Consider the following 15,429-nt stretch of genomic DNA (forward strand, 5'->3'; position numbering starts at 1 on the left):
CTTAAATGTTTTAATTCAAATATCTAAATCTCTCTAAAAGACCTCCAAAATTTAAATTAAAAGATCATTGGATAGATTTTATTATTACTTAGTTCCATTTCTGAGTTAAACTCATTTTCTTTACTTTTTGGTGAAAACCATGTAAAGAAAATGTTGATGTTCACATGCAAAAGTGATAAAACTGACCTCATTCTTTGAGGTACAAATAATTCAAGCTGTTTTTCTAATGTACGTTAGATTAGCTAGTCAGTCTTGTGCCAATATCATCCTGAATATATGGAACGGTATTGATTCTCAAACTTGCATGTACAGTCAGCCCTCCATATCTGCAGGTTTCAAACTTGCACATGCAACGAAACATGGATAAAAAATATTCAGAAAAAACAATCCTAGAAAATTCTAAAATGCAAAACTTGAATTTGCCACACACTGCACCGAGTACTACGCTGAACCCACACAAATGAAGTGATGTGGAGGCACATCACACTGTAGGCTACATGTAAATACAGGTGATATGCAAAACTATGCCATTACATAAAAGGGCCTTGAGCATCTGCAGGTTTTGATATAATTGGTGTGTGTGTGTGTGTGTGTGTGTGTGTGTGTGTGTGTATGTATCCTGGACTAATTCCCTGAGGATACTGAGGGAGAACTGTATATGCAAATCATCTTGGGTGCTTACTGAATTAACTGAATCCCAAGCTTAATCCCCAAAGATTATGACAAAGTTCACTTGTCACCCTTCATCATCTTAAATATTCAGAAAAATTATTTTGTAAAAAAGCAGATAAAATATTGATTTGAAACAATTTAGTTTTACTTACTTGAAGTGAATCAGTTTTGAGTTTTCCTTTGTGTTCCTCAGATGAACGCAACACCTCTCTGTACAGTTCTGCTGCCAATTCATACTCACCTGAAGCATTAAAACGTATTTAAAGCGTAAGAAAGTTATATTTAGCTCCCAATATGATAACTATATTTAAAAATGTCTGTAAAAACATAACTTAGTCATTAAAACTCACTATTTTTTTAAAAGGAATTTGAGTGGGTGTTAGCCATGATTGCCCCAGTAAAAAATATGATGGGTCTTTGCAACATGGCATCATAAGTAATACATTCATTTTTGTGTGTTAATTCCACAGAATAGAAAACCAGTCAAATGTACTTATAATGTTTTAAAACTATACTGAAAAAACAAACTGGATTAACTGCTAATTTAAACAAATGATTTTCCTCTCACTAAAGTTAGAGAATACTATTTAGTAGTAGTCATTATGATGTTCAAAATTAGGACAACTTTGGGGTCATTATAGGTATTTAAAAACAAATAATCAAAATGCTATGACCAACACATATTTCTCAGAAAAATAATATACTCTTCTGGATAAGTATTGTTCTTCTTGGTGGCCAAAATAATTTGCAATTAAAAGCTACATTTCAAAATCTTAAGAGATTCTTCTTTCCATTTCTGTCTACACAAATCACCATCACTCTGAGATCTATACTGTTTTATATTGTTCATTAGCAGCTCATTCAAATCAAATGATTTTAAAAGTATTAAAGGTACAGGTTGGCAAACTATGGCCCATGGGTCATACCTGACCTGTATTTTTTTAGGAACCATGAGCTAAGAATGGTTTTACATTTTCAAATAGTTATTTCTCATCTATGTTTTTATCTCTTCTATCTCTCTCTGCTCCCCTCTCTTTAAAAATCAATTAAAAACATATTTTTTAAAAAAATTATGTGAAATTAAATTTCAGAGCTCAAGAATAAAGTTTTATTGAATCTCAGTTATGCTCATTTGTTCACAGCTGCTTTTGCACTATAACACAAGAGCTGAGCAATTGCAACAGCTCGTTGGTTTACAAAGCCTAAACTATTCATTTTCTGGTTCTTTCAGAAAAAGTTGGATAACACCTCAATGAAAGAGAGATGAAACATTTTTAATGGCATTAATAATGAAACCTATCTCATTTGCTGCCTAGGGAAAAACTTTAAACTGATAATTTATAAATATAATTAAAATAAAAATCTAAAAGTGGCAAAATCATGAAATACAAAAAAAATGGCATAGAGATGTTCTAGTTTTAGGTTATTGAGGGGGGAAAAAGCTTTTACTTCATGATCATCACATATACTTGCTTTTTAAAACTTCAATTAAGTTTTATTTACATCATAAATTTGTTCAGTGCTTGAGTTTACTCTCTCTTTTATTCTCTCTCTCAAATTTGTACATTTTATTGTTGGTACTTTTCCTTTTTTGTTAATGCTAATTATATATAACTATAAATATATATTTTTATTATAGACTATTTATAACATAAAATTTTGGAGTTTTCATAACATAAAGTTTTGGACTACTATTCATAACATAAAATTTATATGGAGTTCTACCAGTTACCTGAATTTTCTAAAGATACATTTTTATACTACTTTACAGTCAGCCCATTTTTATTCATTTTGGTAACAAATATTATTTTCACAATAATGAAATCACGTTGTAATGTAGGAGCAATACTCATTACAGTAACTCAAGGAGACCTTTTTTTGGTTTTGAAGACTTGTGAAGCTTGCAAAAGACATATATAATAGATTCTATTAGCATTTACACTATCATTTGTAGAGAATTATTCACTAGTTAAGTCTCCTTTCATAATTACTATAGCTTTTAAAGGAGGTGTGATGACTAACTTATAATGTAAACAGTTGAATTTGAACTATTCACTCTATTTTTTGTGTGTGTGTGTTTTTTTTTAAATCCTCCCTAGAGCCAAAACCAGTTTGGCTCAGTGGATAGAGCGTTGGCCTGTGGACTGAAAGATCCCAGGTTCGATTCCTGTCAAGGGCATGTACTTTGGTTGCGGACACATCCCCAGTAGGGGGTGTGTAAGAAGCAGCTGATTGATGATTCTCTCTCATCGATGTTTCTAACTCCCTATCCCTCTCTCTTCTTCTCTGTAAAAAAGCAATAAAAATATATTTTAAAAACAAATCCTCCCTAGAGGACATTTTATTCCCCATTGATTTTTCAGAGAGTGAAAGGGAGGGAAGAAGAGGTGGAGGAGGAGAGAGAGAAACATCGATGTGACAGACAGAGTAATTGCTTGCCTCCCACACACACCTGCCCAGGGCTGGGGATCGAAGCTGAAACCTATATATTTATCCATGATTGAGAATCAAACCTGAGACCCTTTGGTCCATTCTAACCCCTGAGCATAACCAACCAGGGCTATAATATCTATTTTTTATGCTTATTAAAAAAAGATGCTTTCTCAGGAAGACACAAAAATACTGTATGCATATTCAATAAGTTACACAATTTTAAGTCAAATTTGGAAATACCCACTCCTTGCCACTTGATGGCAGTAACATTTCCAAGTAAATAAAGTTTACTGCAGTTGATATTGGCAACCTAATTTCCTCCAAAATAATATGTGCAGAAAACACATGGTACAAAAATTAGAATACCATGTTTTTAATATCATAATCAGTGAGGACTTAGAATATGTATTGCATATCATAATCCCTGTGCAGTTTAAAATAAATTTTATATCTCCATTGTCTGGTCTCTATATTGGAAGATTTTAAATTAAGTTGAATATATAATATTACTTTAAATAATGTGTATTGTTTAGTTAAGCAATGGAAGTTAAAAGTAAATCCACCCCATTAAGTTTATAATTACAATTAAGATTGGACGTATCCTTTACTAAAGGACTTTCTGATAGGAATATCTCTTAACAATCAGCAATACTTCCAATCCACAATCTATGGGAGACCAGGAACTACCGTGGGAATGCAGTGGAAACTATCTGAAGAGAGCAGTGATGTACTCCTCTTATGCCATGGCATGGTTCTTGCCTCACAGGAACCAACTATATTCTCATCCTGCCAGAGGGTTAGTTTTTGGAAATAATCAGATGAAAACATCTTTTCCCAATGTCCATATTATGTATAAACTCACAGTAAGGAAAGGAAGACAATAAATCTGAAAAAGTGACTAAAATATTGGTTAAGGAAAGAAATTCACTATCTCAAGTTCTATTACAACAACCCTCCTATCTAATAAGAGTAATATGCAAATTGACCATCACTCCAACACACATGATGGCTGCAAAACTATATAAAGACTACAATACTATATACCGTATTTTTCGGACCATAAGACGCACTTTTTTTCCCCCAGAAGTGGGGGGAAAAAGTCCCTGCGTCTTATGGTCCAAATATAGCCTACACATATACTTTAAAAAAAAAAGTTTTTTTACTTGCCCAGCTCTGTGTGGTCTCTGTGTGCTTGCCCAGCTCTAAAATGGTTCTAAATGCTGCTGTTTACTTTACAGGGTTGATTAAATGTGTTTATGACTGTGATGTTGGGTTTTAATGCACATAAAATATTTTAGGACACTATTTGTTTCAGAATCTTTTTTCTTCATTTCCCTTCTCTAAAAACTGGTGAGTCTTATGGTCCGGAGCATCTTATGGTCCGAAAAATACGGTAATCTCTTGTATTACAAATGAATAGATTGAAGTAGTTATTAAAAAGAACACTCAATGATTCAAGGTGCAAAAAGATAACACTTGAGTTCTGACAGACAGAAAAGTTCTCATGAAGAAGAGTGAGAGATAACAAAGCAATCACCTTCTACCTTTAATGATGTGGATGCCTGCTAAGCCATTGAGAGCACAAACTAACTGCCGGTGTGCTTCTTCACACTCAGTGCCACATTTCTTCTGCAGTGATGTCAGAAGCTCTTCCATGGTCATGGTGCTAAAAGAAGAGTCAGACTGCTTAGAACTTGAAAGAAAATCCTAGGCGAGAGTATTATATCGCATAAGATCATCAGACGCTTAGAGTCTTTGTGGGATCTTGAGCATCTTTCTCTTCACCTCCACTTTTATCGCTATCACTTTTAATTACAATTGTGCCCACTTATCCATGGGGATACATTCAAAGACCCACAGAAGATACCTGAAACTAGAGATAGCACCAACCCTATAAACTAAAAAAAATTTTTAAATGCCTTTTATATCTGGAGTGAAGCAAATAAACAATAAAACTCCACAAGAGTCCTAATTTGAAAAGAGATGTTAAAAATCATAAAAATAACTTGAAGATGTGGTTCTCTTCCACAAATAATGTTTCATATTGAAGAAAATGACCATCCTGCTAAAATAATTGACAACTCAGTGATAAGGACGTGAAGCTGTGGGTTAGAAAGCTAATTGCTTAAATATTGTGTATTATTACTATACTAGAGGTCCCTTGGCATGGCCTGCGGGGATCAGCCAAAACCAGCAGTCTAACGCGCCTGCTGCTCCTGCTCATCCTGGCCCCACTGTGCCTGTCACAGGCTCACGCCCAATCAGTCTCAATCGGAAGAGGTTCACGCTGCTGCAGTGGTGCTTGCCAGCCAGGTGTCTGGTGCTGTTGGTCAGCTGAGCGGCACTCCCACTGTGGGAGCACACTGATCACCAGGAGGCAGCTCAAGCATTGAGCGTTTGCCCGCTGGTGGTCAATGCATGTCATAGTGACCAGTGGACCAGTCATTCGATCTTTAAGTTGCTTAGGCTATATATATAGACTATACAGACTAGAGGAGCAGTGCATGGATTCGTGCACCGGTGGGATTCCTCGGCCTGCACCCTCTCGCAATCCAGGACCCCTTGGTGGATGTTGGAGAGCCAGTTTTGGCCCGATCCCCACAAGCCAGGCAGAGGGACCCCACTGGTGCATAAATATGTGCACCAGACTTCTAGCATGCATATAAGATCTTTAATTATTCTCTCCCTGTTCTCCCATCCCCATTCCCTCTGAGATTCATCAGGCTGTTCCATGTTTCCATGACTGTGCATTGAGTGTCTGCCCCCCTGGTGGTCAATGCACATCATAGCTACTGGTCGAATGGTCACTTAGGTTTTCATATATATAAATTCTTAGTTGTAGTGGAAGGAAATTGATAATCAAACCTCTTTTGGAGTGGCAGGAACTCTCCACGAACGGCCTGTGGGTGGCAGCAGGCCTGCCGGAGCCTCAGCAGTGGGTACAAGATGGAGGTAACAGTCCTTCGGTCCAGACTGCTGAGCTTCAGAGCCCAGTCAGAAATCTTCCTGAGTTTGACTACAGCATCCTGGCAGCACACCTCATGCTGACGGTGATAGAAATGTCTTTCTACTGGAGAGAAGTGGAGCCAGTGGGTTTCTTCTGTCTGAGGAGGTATCTGAATCTGTAGAGAGAAAGAGAGAGAGAGGAAAGAGAAAATTTCACCTGGAAATTTAACTGTCCATTCCATCTCTTTTTTTCCCCTTTTAATACCCTTAATTAATAAAAACTTATTGTACTGACTTGGTCAATCACATCTTTCTTTGCAGACCTCCACAGAATCTTGGCAATAAAGCTGTAGAGGGGCTGAGGATTCTTCCTGCAGTAAGGGCGGTAGAGAAGTCGAACCCACCAATGCTTGACACAGAAAGGTTCAACACCAAGAAAGACCACTAGCCCAAAAAGATCTGAAAAGACAAAAAGAACAGAGCACATTGAGAAAAATTGCTTCTGTATTTCTTCATTGCAGTTGTTAAAAACTGCCCAAATTGTGGGTGTCACAACTGCAGTATATTACCAGTGGGTAGAAGCTAAATATCCTTAAATGCAGAGGACAGCTGCCAATGAAAAAAAATTATCTGGCTCAAAATGTCAATGAAGCAAAGGATGAAAAATACTGGTCTAATATATAAAAAAAAACACACACAAAACAAAACAAAAACAACACAAACAAAACAAATGAGACTTCCAAGTTCAAATACAACATAATAAGTCATGGCAGGTTAACACTCCCACTGTAAAACTACAAAAAGAATAGACAACACAAGAATGAGTGTTAAATACATCAGAGAGGAAGCAAATAGGAAAAAAACCCAAAATCCCAGAAAGTTTTGGAAAGCTTTTTTAGATAAGTTGGGCAGGAAGAAACTTTTGGGTGTGATTATCTTGATTGTGAAAATAAATTCATGGGAATATATGTATATTTAAAATTTCCAAATTTTGCATGTTAAATATTTACAGCTTTATTATATGTCATTTACTACTTAATGAAGCTGTTTATAAAATATTACTCAAGAATTTGCTGAATGGTGACAAACACTCAAAACATCTGGCAACATCTCCCATATCCAAAGTAAAATACCCAGAAACATATTCTTTTAACACTAAAATCAGAAAAAAGTTAACTCTGAGTCTTTTTCTTTTTTCAGTACCTCTCAGCTAACTTTTGAGCTGAATGAGATCTTAGTAACACCTAAATAGCTACAATTTGGGCAGTTTCCAATGTAAGCGCAGACCACTAAATCTGGTCTTTTAGTTATCCTGATATTATCCTATAAATATGTACTTTAATGTAACTTACTAAAATTATACAAATATTTAAGCATGTATTTATAAAATCCCCCTAGACAATGTTTTTCTTCCTAAAAGCAATTATCAGAAAGCAGACTGTTTTTATGTCACAATAATGGATGTTGATATTTTTATTTTAACAGAGTGACAAGTTATCTTGATGAAAACAATATACAGTAACTTGAATTTTCAGAAAGATATATTTTGAGGATGAATATTTGCCACAGGATGCCAAGAATATTTATATTTTACAATTTAACTACATTTTAATGACAGCTTTTTAGGGAATTCTATGTAAAACAACTTTAAACTTTTAGTTTTAAATATTCACAACTTGAATAAAAGTTTTAAAAATGCAATGTTTGATCTTTGGAAAAACTAAGTTATATAAATGAGTATGTAGTAGAATCATTAGTTATACTGTGTGTGTGGTGGTGGCGGGTGTTGGGGGTAGAGGGAGGGAGAACCATACACAAATTAAATGTTCAAGAAGGGGAATGGTTGAAGGGATAATGGCATAATCACATGGTATATTATATAGCTATTAATATTTTTTTACTTTTACAATTAGTAAAATTATAGTCCCACTATGTGAATTCAGGCAATAAAAATTATGGTCCTATTTTTATAGATACAGCCAATTAAAATGAATTATTTCTCTCTCCCTCTGTCAGGTTCGTTCTGTTTTCTACCTACTACTTTGGAACTCTGAGTTCAATTTGGACCTATATTTCCACTGTGTAGGCATGCACAATGACTGTTCAACTTAGGACAATGGGACTACTCACTATTTATCTGTCCTCATGTCTACAATAAAAAATCACCCAATTCCATTTAAAAAGATAAATGCTTGAAACTAAAGGAGTCAAATATAAATACATATATAATTATGTAAGTAAGGATTTCAGCAAAGGTTAAATATAACAATACTTTCTCTTCAAAAATTAAACTTTTCAAATATATGCAGTATGTGAGAAAACCATATATTACCCTCCAGTCCTCTCTGTACTGGAGTGCCACTGATGCACCAGCGATTAATCCCACTCAAGCGCTGAGCCATTTCTGCAGCCTGATGAGAGAGAAATATGGAATAAAAAAGAAAAGAAAAAATAACCACAGGGAAAATGCAGAAGTCAGGAATGTTTATCCATGGAAATCTACGCTTTGGGTCAGAGGCACTTGCTTCTACTTAGGAAACCATACTCCATGTTGACTGTCCTATTCAAAGGGCCAACTTACAATATAGTGGTTCTCATTAGCAGGATGCCACGTGTCCCGTCCCAGCCCCCACAAAAGGAAGGGTAGTTCAATTATATGTAGTGAAAAGGCTCTCTGAATGACTGATACATCCTCACCCCATCCTTCAGTGAATCACTGTACTAAGAGATGTGATTCAAAAATTCAGGACAGGTTACAGGTTGGCCAAAGACAGCATAAAGACATGTGACAAAGGATGAATCAAAATTCTATCTTCTAAAGTAGCATTTCCATTACTAGCTTGTCTCTCTGATAAAAAAACTACAAAAGTCAACTTTGGTGCAAAGCTATCAGAGTCTATATGATGAGCTTTCCACTTAGCAGAAATGGTTACAAAAATCCCTAAATACATTTTACTTTTATCTTCATCACACTTAAACTACCATCTTATTCAAATATACATGGGCACTACACACAGAGCAATGATTCAGAGTACTGAAAAATTCTTAAGGGTTATGCAGTTTATAGCATAAGAGAAAAAAGCAAATTGTAAGAATATTTAACAGAAATTTCTGGCTAATATCAACACTGGTTAATTTTAAATTTTCTAAGGACAGCTTCTCCCAACCCCTTCCCCCATCCCCATCTCTTCCTCAGTTCTCAAAAATTCTGGAGAAACTCTCACTTTTACAGCGGGACATTCAACCATCTGAGCTTCATCAAGGCAGATCCTCCACCATTCCACAGCGACCAGGGGGCTTGGAATGGCCATATAGCGCTTCTGGTTCCGTAAGCGACGCCCATCCTCACTATTGCTGTGTGGGATATCTACATAATTTAGCTCTGAACGAAGGACATCATAGGTAATGATAACTATATCCTGTTCTGCCAAAAAATGAGGCTGTAAGAAGCCATCTTTCTTCACTCCTTGATATACCTAGGAAATAACCAGCACAGAGAGTTAATTGCAGAAAAGCTCTTCAAAGATCATTGAAATAATAATTTACGTATCCCTTACAGAGCCCGTTCTCCATGTTTAGCACCGAACATGCTTTGAGATACATTCCATATCTGTAGAGAGAAAGACACATTTTAGTTTGGAAGACTAATAATAGGAGCAATGTGAAAGGAACTGTAACGGAAGTAAACGTTATACCATCACAGTGGAAGGACCAACTCCATGGTTGAAAAGGTCAATTCAGAGAGGAGTTAAAATTTTAGGTGGATCTTGAAGGAAATTTAGGAGTTCTCAAGGGAAAGAAAAGGAGAAAAGAACATGACATATAGGTAGGTAGGCAGATAGGATTAACAACATTTGGAAAAAAGCACAATGATATAGGAAACTATAAAAGTAAGGATTATTTACTGAGTGCTTTTTATATTACAGACACTGCGCTAAGCTTTATCTACCTTCAACAACAATCCTGTTAGAGGCTGTTATCATTCCTATCTCACATGTAAGAAACATGAAGTAACTTGCTCAAAACTGGTAGAGCCAAGCCCTAGGTAGGTTGCTTAGTGGTTAGAGCATTGGGCTTCTTTAGACTGAAGGGTCTTGGGTTCATCCGGTCAAGGGCACAAACCTCGGTTGCAAGCTCAATGCCCATTCTAGTTGGAGCACATGTGGAAGGAAATCAATCAATGTGTCTCTCTCACACTGATGTTTCTCTCTGTCTCTCCCACTCTGTTCCACTCTGTCTAAAAATCAAACCTCAGAGGGAAGGCACGGGGGAGAGATCAACTGAAGGACTTGTATGCATGCATATAAGCATAACGAAAGGACACAGACACTAGGGGGATGAGGGCATGAGCGGGATTTGGGGGCTATGGGGGAATAAGGACACAATAAAAAGTATATATAAAAAAAATTAATGGAAAAAATATCCTCTGGTGAGGATTAACAAAAAAATGAACAAAAACATAAACTGGGAGAGCCAAGATTCAAACTAAGGTCTGTTTACCCCACAGAACAGAGCTGTTCAATTCCTAAGGTGGCATTTTGCTTATTACTGTATTCTCTCTCCATGCCTATGAAAGTGGCTGAAATATAGAAAACATACAATAACATTTGAATTGAAAGAAGAACTGAGTGAAAAAGAACATTAACACTAGTAAACAATAACAATGAATGTCCACACACTACATGCCAGCATTTTATCAAATAATCTTCCCAGTAAGTCTGTGAGGAGATACTATTTCCAGAACTTAGCATAAAATAGGTGCTTGATAAATATTTGATAAATGAGTAAATTCCTACTTTACAATAAGGTAACTGAGGCTTCAGAGCATGATTCTGGAGCTAAGAAGTAGCTACTATCATGCAATGCTGTTTTTGAATTGCATTCTTCTCTGAGTATAAATGCTTATACAAAGACTTTTTCATTTACATGATAATTTGTTCAAAAGCTTTCATATCTTTCTACTCAAATTCTTTAACTTCTTAACTTTGAATGTGAGAAAAAATAGTCTACTATTCTATTTAATGATCTCAATTTCCTCTTCAAATTCTGATTTAATATTCTCATGTTATTTTTTGGATAAACAACAAAGTGACAAAGATTATAAAAACTATCATAAAGAAGCAAAATTTTATACTTTTCTGTCCCTTTAAGGTGCCCAAATTGCCTTACCAAGACTCGCAGAGATGATGACCTCACATGCCTATTGATTTCATCCACCCACTGATGACATATGGAACTGGGTGAGATGATAAGAGTTGCTCTAGTTGATACTGGCTCCATTGCAACAAGGCAGTGGGGGCAATAGAAAGGCTTAATCTTCAGATTCTTCTCTTCATAATTCACACATTTTGCATGTTGCCACAGATGGCATTTCAGGCACTGAACACGAGGCTTACGGTCAATATGGTCAAGTTCACCACATATGCACTCAAAGCGATAATCAGACGAATTATAGGGACTCATAATATTAGAGTGTGGCACATCACCACCAGCAGGGTTTAGAGATTCATCTTGGGTCTCTGCTGCATGTTCTTGCTGGACTTCAAAGACACAGGAACTTGTGGATGTGGTAACATCAGTGATTCCAGAGTCACTGGTCGCTGGATCATGATTTTGTGAACTGAGATAGATGTCAGGTTGACTTTGTTCCTTTTTTGTGGCTGGAACAGACTTTTTCCTCATTTTACTACGATTTCTCCTGGGCTTATAGTAATAATAGTAAGGATTATCATCATCATCAGAGGTGTTTGATGGCAAGTACTCAGAATCTGTGTCCTTGCTCAATGACTTTCTGGATTCTTTCTGAATTTTCCTCGGACTCCATACTGCCTATGAAAAACATTAATTTATTTCAATAAGCTACATTTCTGAAATTAGATTGCCAACTATGTTGATGGGCTTTATATAAAAATCCTGCTACTCTTTCCTGAGGAGAATCACTCATGGTCAGTGACTTTTAATTTGCCCTTTCTAAGAAGCCTCCCCATAGTCTGCAGGAATAAAAGAAAAGGTGTACTGTATACACACATTTTGCATGTTGCCATGTGTATACTGTATAAGTAAGATATAGAGAAAATAAAAATTAGATAAAGGGAGCTCTTCACACTTCGGTATTAACCTCTTGTAATTTATAGGATGCCTAAATCAATAAAAGACTAGAAGTTTATAATGCATAAATATATAAATGAGGGCAATTATAAAAATTCCAGGTACTAAAATACAGCATTTAAAGAAAGTGAAAAGTTAACTTACTAATTACTGCAGTTAGCAAACAATGCCCTTCTTTCTTTCTCCTTTCTATTTGTGTTCCCTCCTGTAATTATTTATTGAATGTCAATTTTGTTTGATGTTGGGGGATATAATTTGAGAAATATTTAGCCGCTGCTTTCAAAGGGTATGTTGGAAAGAGAGAACAGTAAACAATAAGATGATGATGGTATAGGAATGTGTAAGAGGGCAGTACTGAGAGGGGTTGTGATGAGAAGGCAGGCGCCAGCAACAGAGCCAATGTTGTACAGAGGAGTTGGGGCACTTAATACGGAATGAATGGTATCCATTGAAGGAGATGTTCTTGTTCTCCTTGTTCCAAGTGACAAATTAGTAAAAGCCAGAAGAATTAGTAAAAGCCAGGAGTTCATTGTAGCCTTCTACCCTGGCTGGAGATAAACTATTGGAGACTCCCTACTAGAGGAAATGAACTTATTATCTGCGTTTTTCACAGTAGCCAAGCTGGAAGTTCCACACTTGGACTTGCTGTCATTAGTCTTTCCTTGATTTATGTTTACAAATTCCTAACTATTTTCTTAAAAACAAATTGAAATTAATAGCCCCAAAGAAGAAGTTTTATAACAAAATGCAAACATTTTGTAAGATGATAGTCATTCAAAAAGAAAGACTTTATATAAAAGATTCAAAATGTATATAAAGAGCTTGCAAATATAAAGTATCGTTAACATTTTTAATATATGGAACAAACTTTTAAACTGCTGACAACAGAATAAAAATGGAGAAGTTAAATTTTACTATAGGCTTAACGAACTAATTGTATAATTCATGCAATAAATATTTGAGTACTTGCTTCTAGGCCAAGCAATGTTTAATGGTAACCAAAATAAAGTTTCTACTCCGATGGAACTTATATTTAGGAAGTAGAAAATGTAAGTCATAGCCATAAGTGATGTTCCTAACCAGTCTGTTATTTATATTCAGATGGTAAAAGCTTCAGTGTCAAGGTGGGATCCATCAGCTCATTCTGTAAGGCATCATATATAGCTACTTAATAAGTGCTCTGTTACCTGCTTTTTGTTTTTATCATATATATCCTCTTCCTTGTAATTCTTTCCCAGTGTAAAAGTCCCAGAAAAACCGTGGCCTTTGATCTGTTTCACAAGACCTTCGAAAATTAAACATTTCAGCATCCGTTTCAGGAGACTCTTGTTACGATGAACATCATATCTATATATAGAACTGACATACTTATAGATGGAAAGGATGGAAACTCCCTTTTTTCCATTCATTTCTTTCACAGCTGTCAGGATCATCACACGTGTAGCTAAATGTAAAAGGATACGTTAACTCAGTCAAAATAATTAAAATTAAAAGAAAATAAAAGTTCATTTTAATGTGCATTGAGGATCAAGTTATAAATAAAAAATAAAGCAAAGATTTATTGAAGGTATAGTGTCTCTATATTGTCATTTTGAAGACTATGTAATAAAAATTTACCTCAACACATTAATAATTACTGTAATGGAAATAATTTAAGAAAGAATTATTCATGAATTTATTATTCTTACAAAGCAAGTATCATTTAAAATTATTTTAAAGACCCTCTCACAATTATCTATATATATGCTATTATGAGTAAGGGAAACATTCATTTGTTAGCAGAAATTGAGGCAGCTATGCTAGAGAATAAACAAAGCCTGGTTTAAACTGTAAGCTAAAATAAATTTAAATATAATATTGAGAAAGAACTACCTGGACCAAGTTAAAAAGAGTTTATTTTGTTAAGATACTTTGACTTATAATTAAGCCTATTTATTCATAGTATAAACAACTATAAACACAATTATTTATAACAATGACAAGATATCTCTATATGAGGATTATAAGAGCTACAACAAAAAACTGTAAAAAGATATTTTCTTTGAGAGACTTCATACTTACGGGGGCAATGAACTTTTTCTTTGGGTTCAATTTCCATAATCTGAGTTTTTCCATTTTCTGTGTTTTTTACTTGTACTCCAGAATGTGATGGAATGAAATAATTGACCACTTTTCCCTGATATAAACAACATTCAGTAGTCACATAGGGTTTTGCTTTCAGTATTTTTAGTTGCTTATTAAAATTAACCTTCCTTCTATTAAGGAAATGCAAAAGAGTTGTAAAAAGTGATAAAAAGGCTAAATAACTATTCATACTTACAAATCTTATTTTTTTGTTTCAGGGCTTATAGCTAGCTATCACTTTTACAAACTGTACAAATTATATATTATCTTAAATTATCTAAATGTTAAGTGTGCGACTTCTGCAATTAACTTTTTTTTATTATATTTTTATTGATTTCAAAGATGAAGGGAGAGGGAAAGAGAGAGAGAGAAACATCAATGATGAGAGAGAATCATTGATTGGTTGCCTCCTGCAGGCCCCCTACCAGGGACCAAGTCCACAACCCAGACATATGCCCTCAACATATGCTCTCAACCAGACATATGCCCTCAACCAGAATTGAACCCAGAACCCTTCAGTCCACAGGCCGACACTCTATCCACTGAGCCAAAATAGCTAGGGCTGCAATGAACTTTTTAAGGCTTGTTTAAACACAGAATTAACCCTATTAATTTATAACAATACTAAAAATAATTTAGAATTACAATATCTAATGAGAAGAAAATGCCAAAAAGAAATTAAGGATACTTAGAACTGCATACTCCAATTTATTTTTCTACAACAGAAATAGATATTTTTCTACTGCCTCCTCAAATATGAAAGCCTAACATTGCAAACCTGACCCTATTAAAAGATCATATTGTCATTAAGTTTGTCAGCATGGTGGTGGGTCTTACAGCTAATTACAGTTATATCCTTAATTAGTGGGTTAATTTCAGCAAATTTAATTTTAGATTTCATTATGGAAAAATATAAACTCTATTTCCTCAGTGGAATAGTTTTAAAACTCTAAAATTTACATTTTGATATACAATTATATATTTTGGAACAAAGACTTCCAGTTTATTTCATCTAGCACTCTAATTAATAAACTTTAACAAAGTTTTAATTATCACGTGTTTTATTTACATACCTGATATTTGTGCAATATTAAAAAACAGTTCTCAAAAATATTTAGAGACTTGTAATAGTGACAAAACATTTGA

The 15,429-nt window shown here is 35.0% G+C and overlaps 1 protein-coding gene across 13 annotated transcripts in view; it reads right to left on the reverse strand.

Annotated features, from left to right (window-relative positions):
* SHPRH (SNF2 histone linker PHD RING helicase) overlaps positions 1-15,429 on the reverse strand; it is a 66,583-nt gene that overhangs the window by 35,403 nt on the left and 15,751 nt on the right. For all 13 annotated transcript variants that reach the window (XR_006740110.1, XR_006740111.1, XM_045573394.1 and 10 more), the window contains 9 exons: positions 14,221-14,335; positions 13,347-13,603; positions 11,221-11,880; positions 9,276-9,527; positions 8,384-8,462; positions 6,347-6,510; positions 5,971-6,227; positions 4,650-4,771; positions 825-913 (listed from right to left, as the gene is read on the reverse strand). Coding sequence is in view for 11 of the 13 variants with exons in the window: in XM_045573394.1 (XP_045429350.1) it covers positions 825-913; positions 4,650-4,771; positions 5,971-6,227; positions 6,347-6,510; positions 8,384-8,462; positions 9,276-9,527; positions 11,221-11,880; positions 13,347-13,603; positions 14,221-14,335 (1,995 nt within the window). In the remaining 2 variants the exon portion in view is untranslated. The remainder of the gene's footprint in view (positions 1-824; positions 914-4,649; positions 4,772-5,970; positions 6,228-6,346; positions 6,511-8,383; positions 8,463-9,275; positions 9,528-11,220; positions 11,881-13,346; positions 13,604-14,220; positions 14,336-15,429) is intronic.

The sequence above is a fragment of the Pipistrellus kuhlii genome, unplaced genomic scaffold, assembly GCF_014108245.1.
Source record: "Pipistrellus kuhlii isolate mPipKuh1 unplaced genomic scaffold, mPipKuh1.p scaffold_m20_p_5, whole genome shotgun sequence".
NCBI lineage: Eukaryota > Metazoa > Chordata > Mammalia > Chiroptera > Vespertilionidae > Pipistrellus > Pipistrellus kuhlii.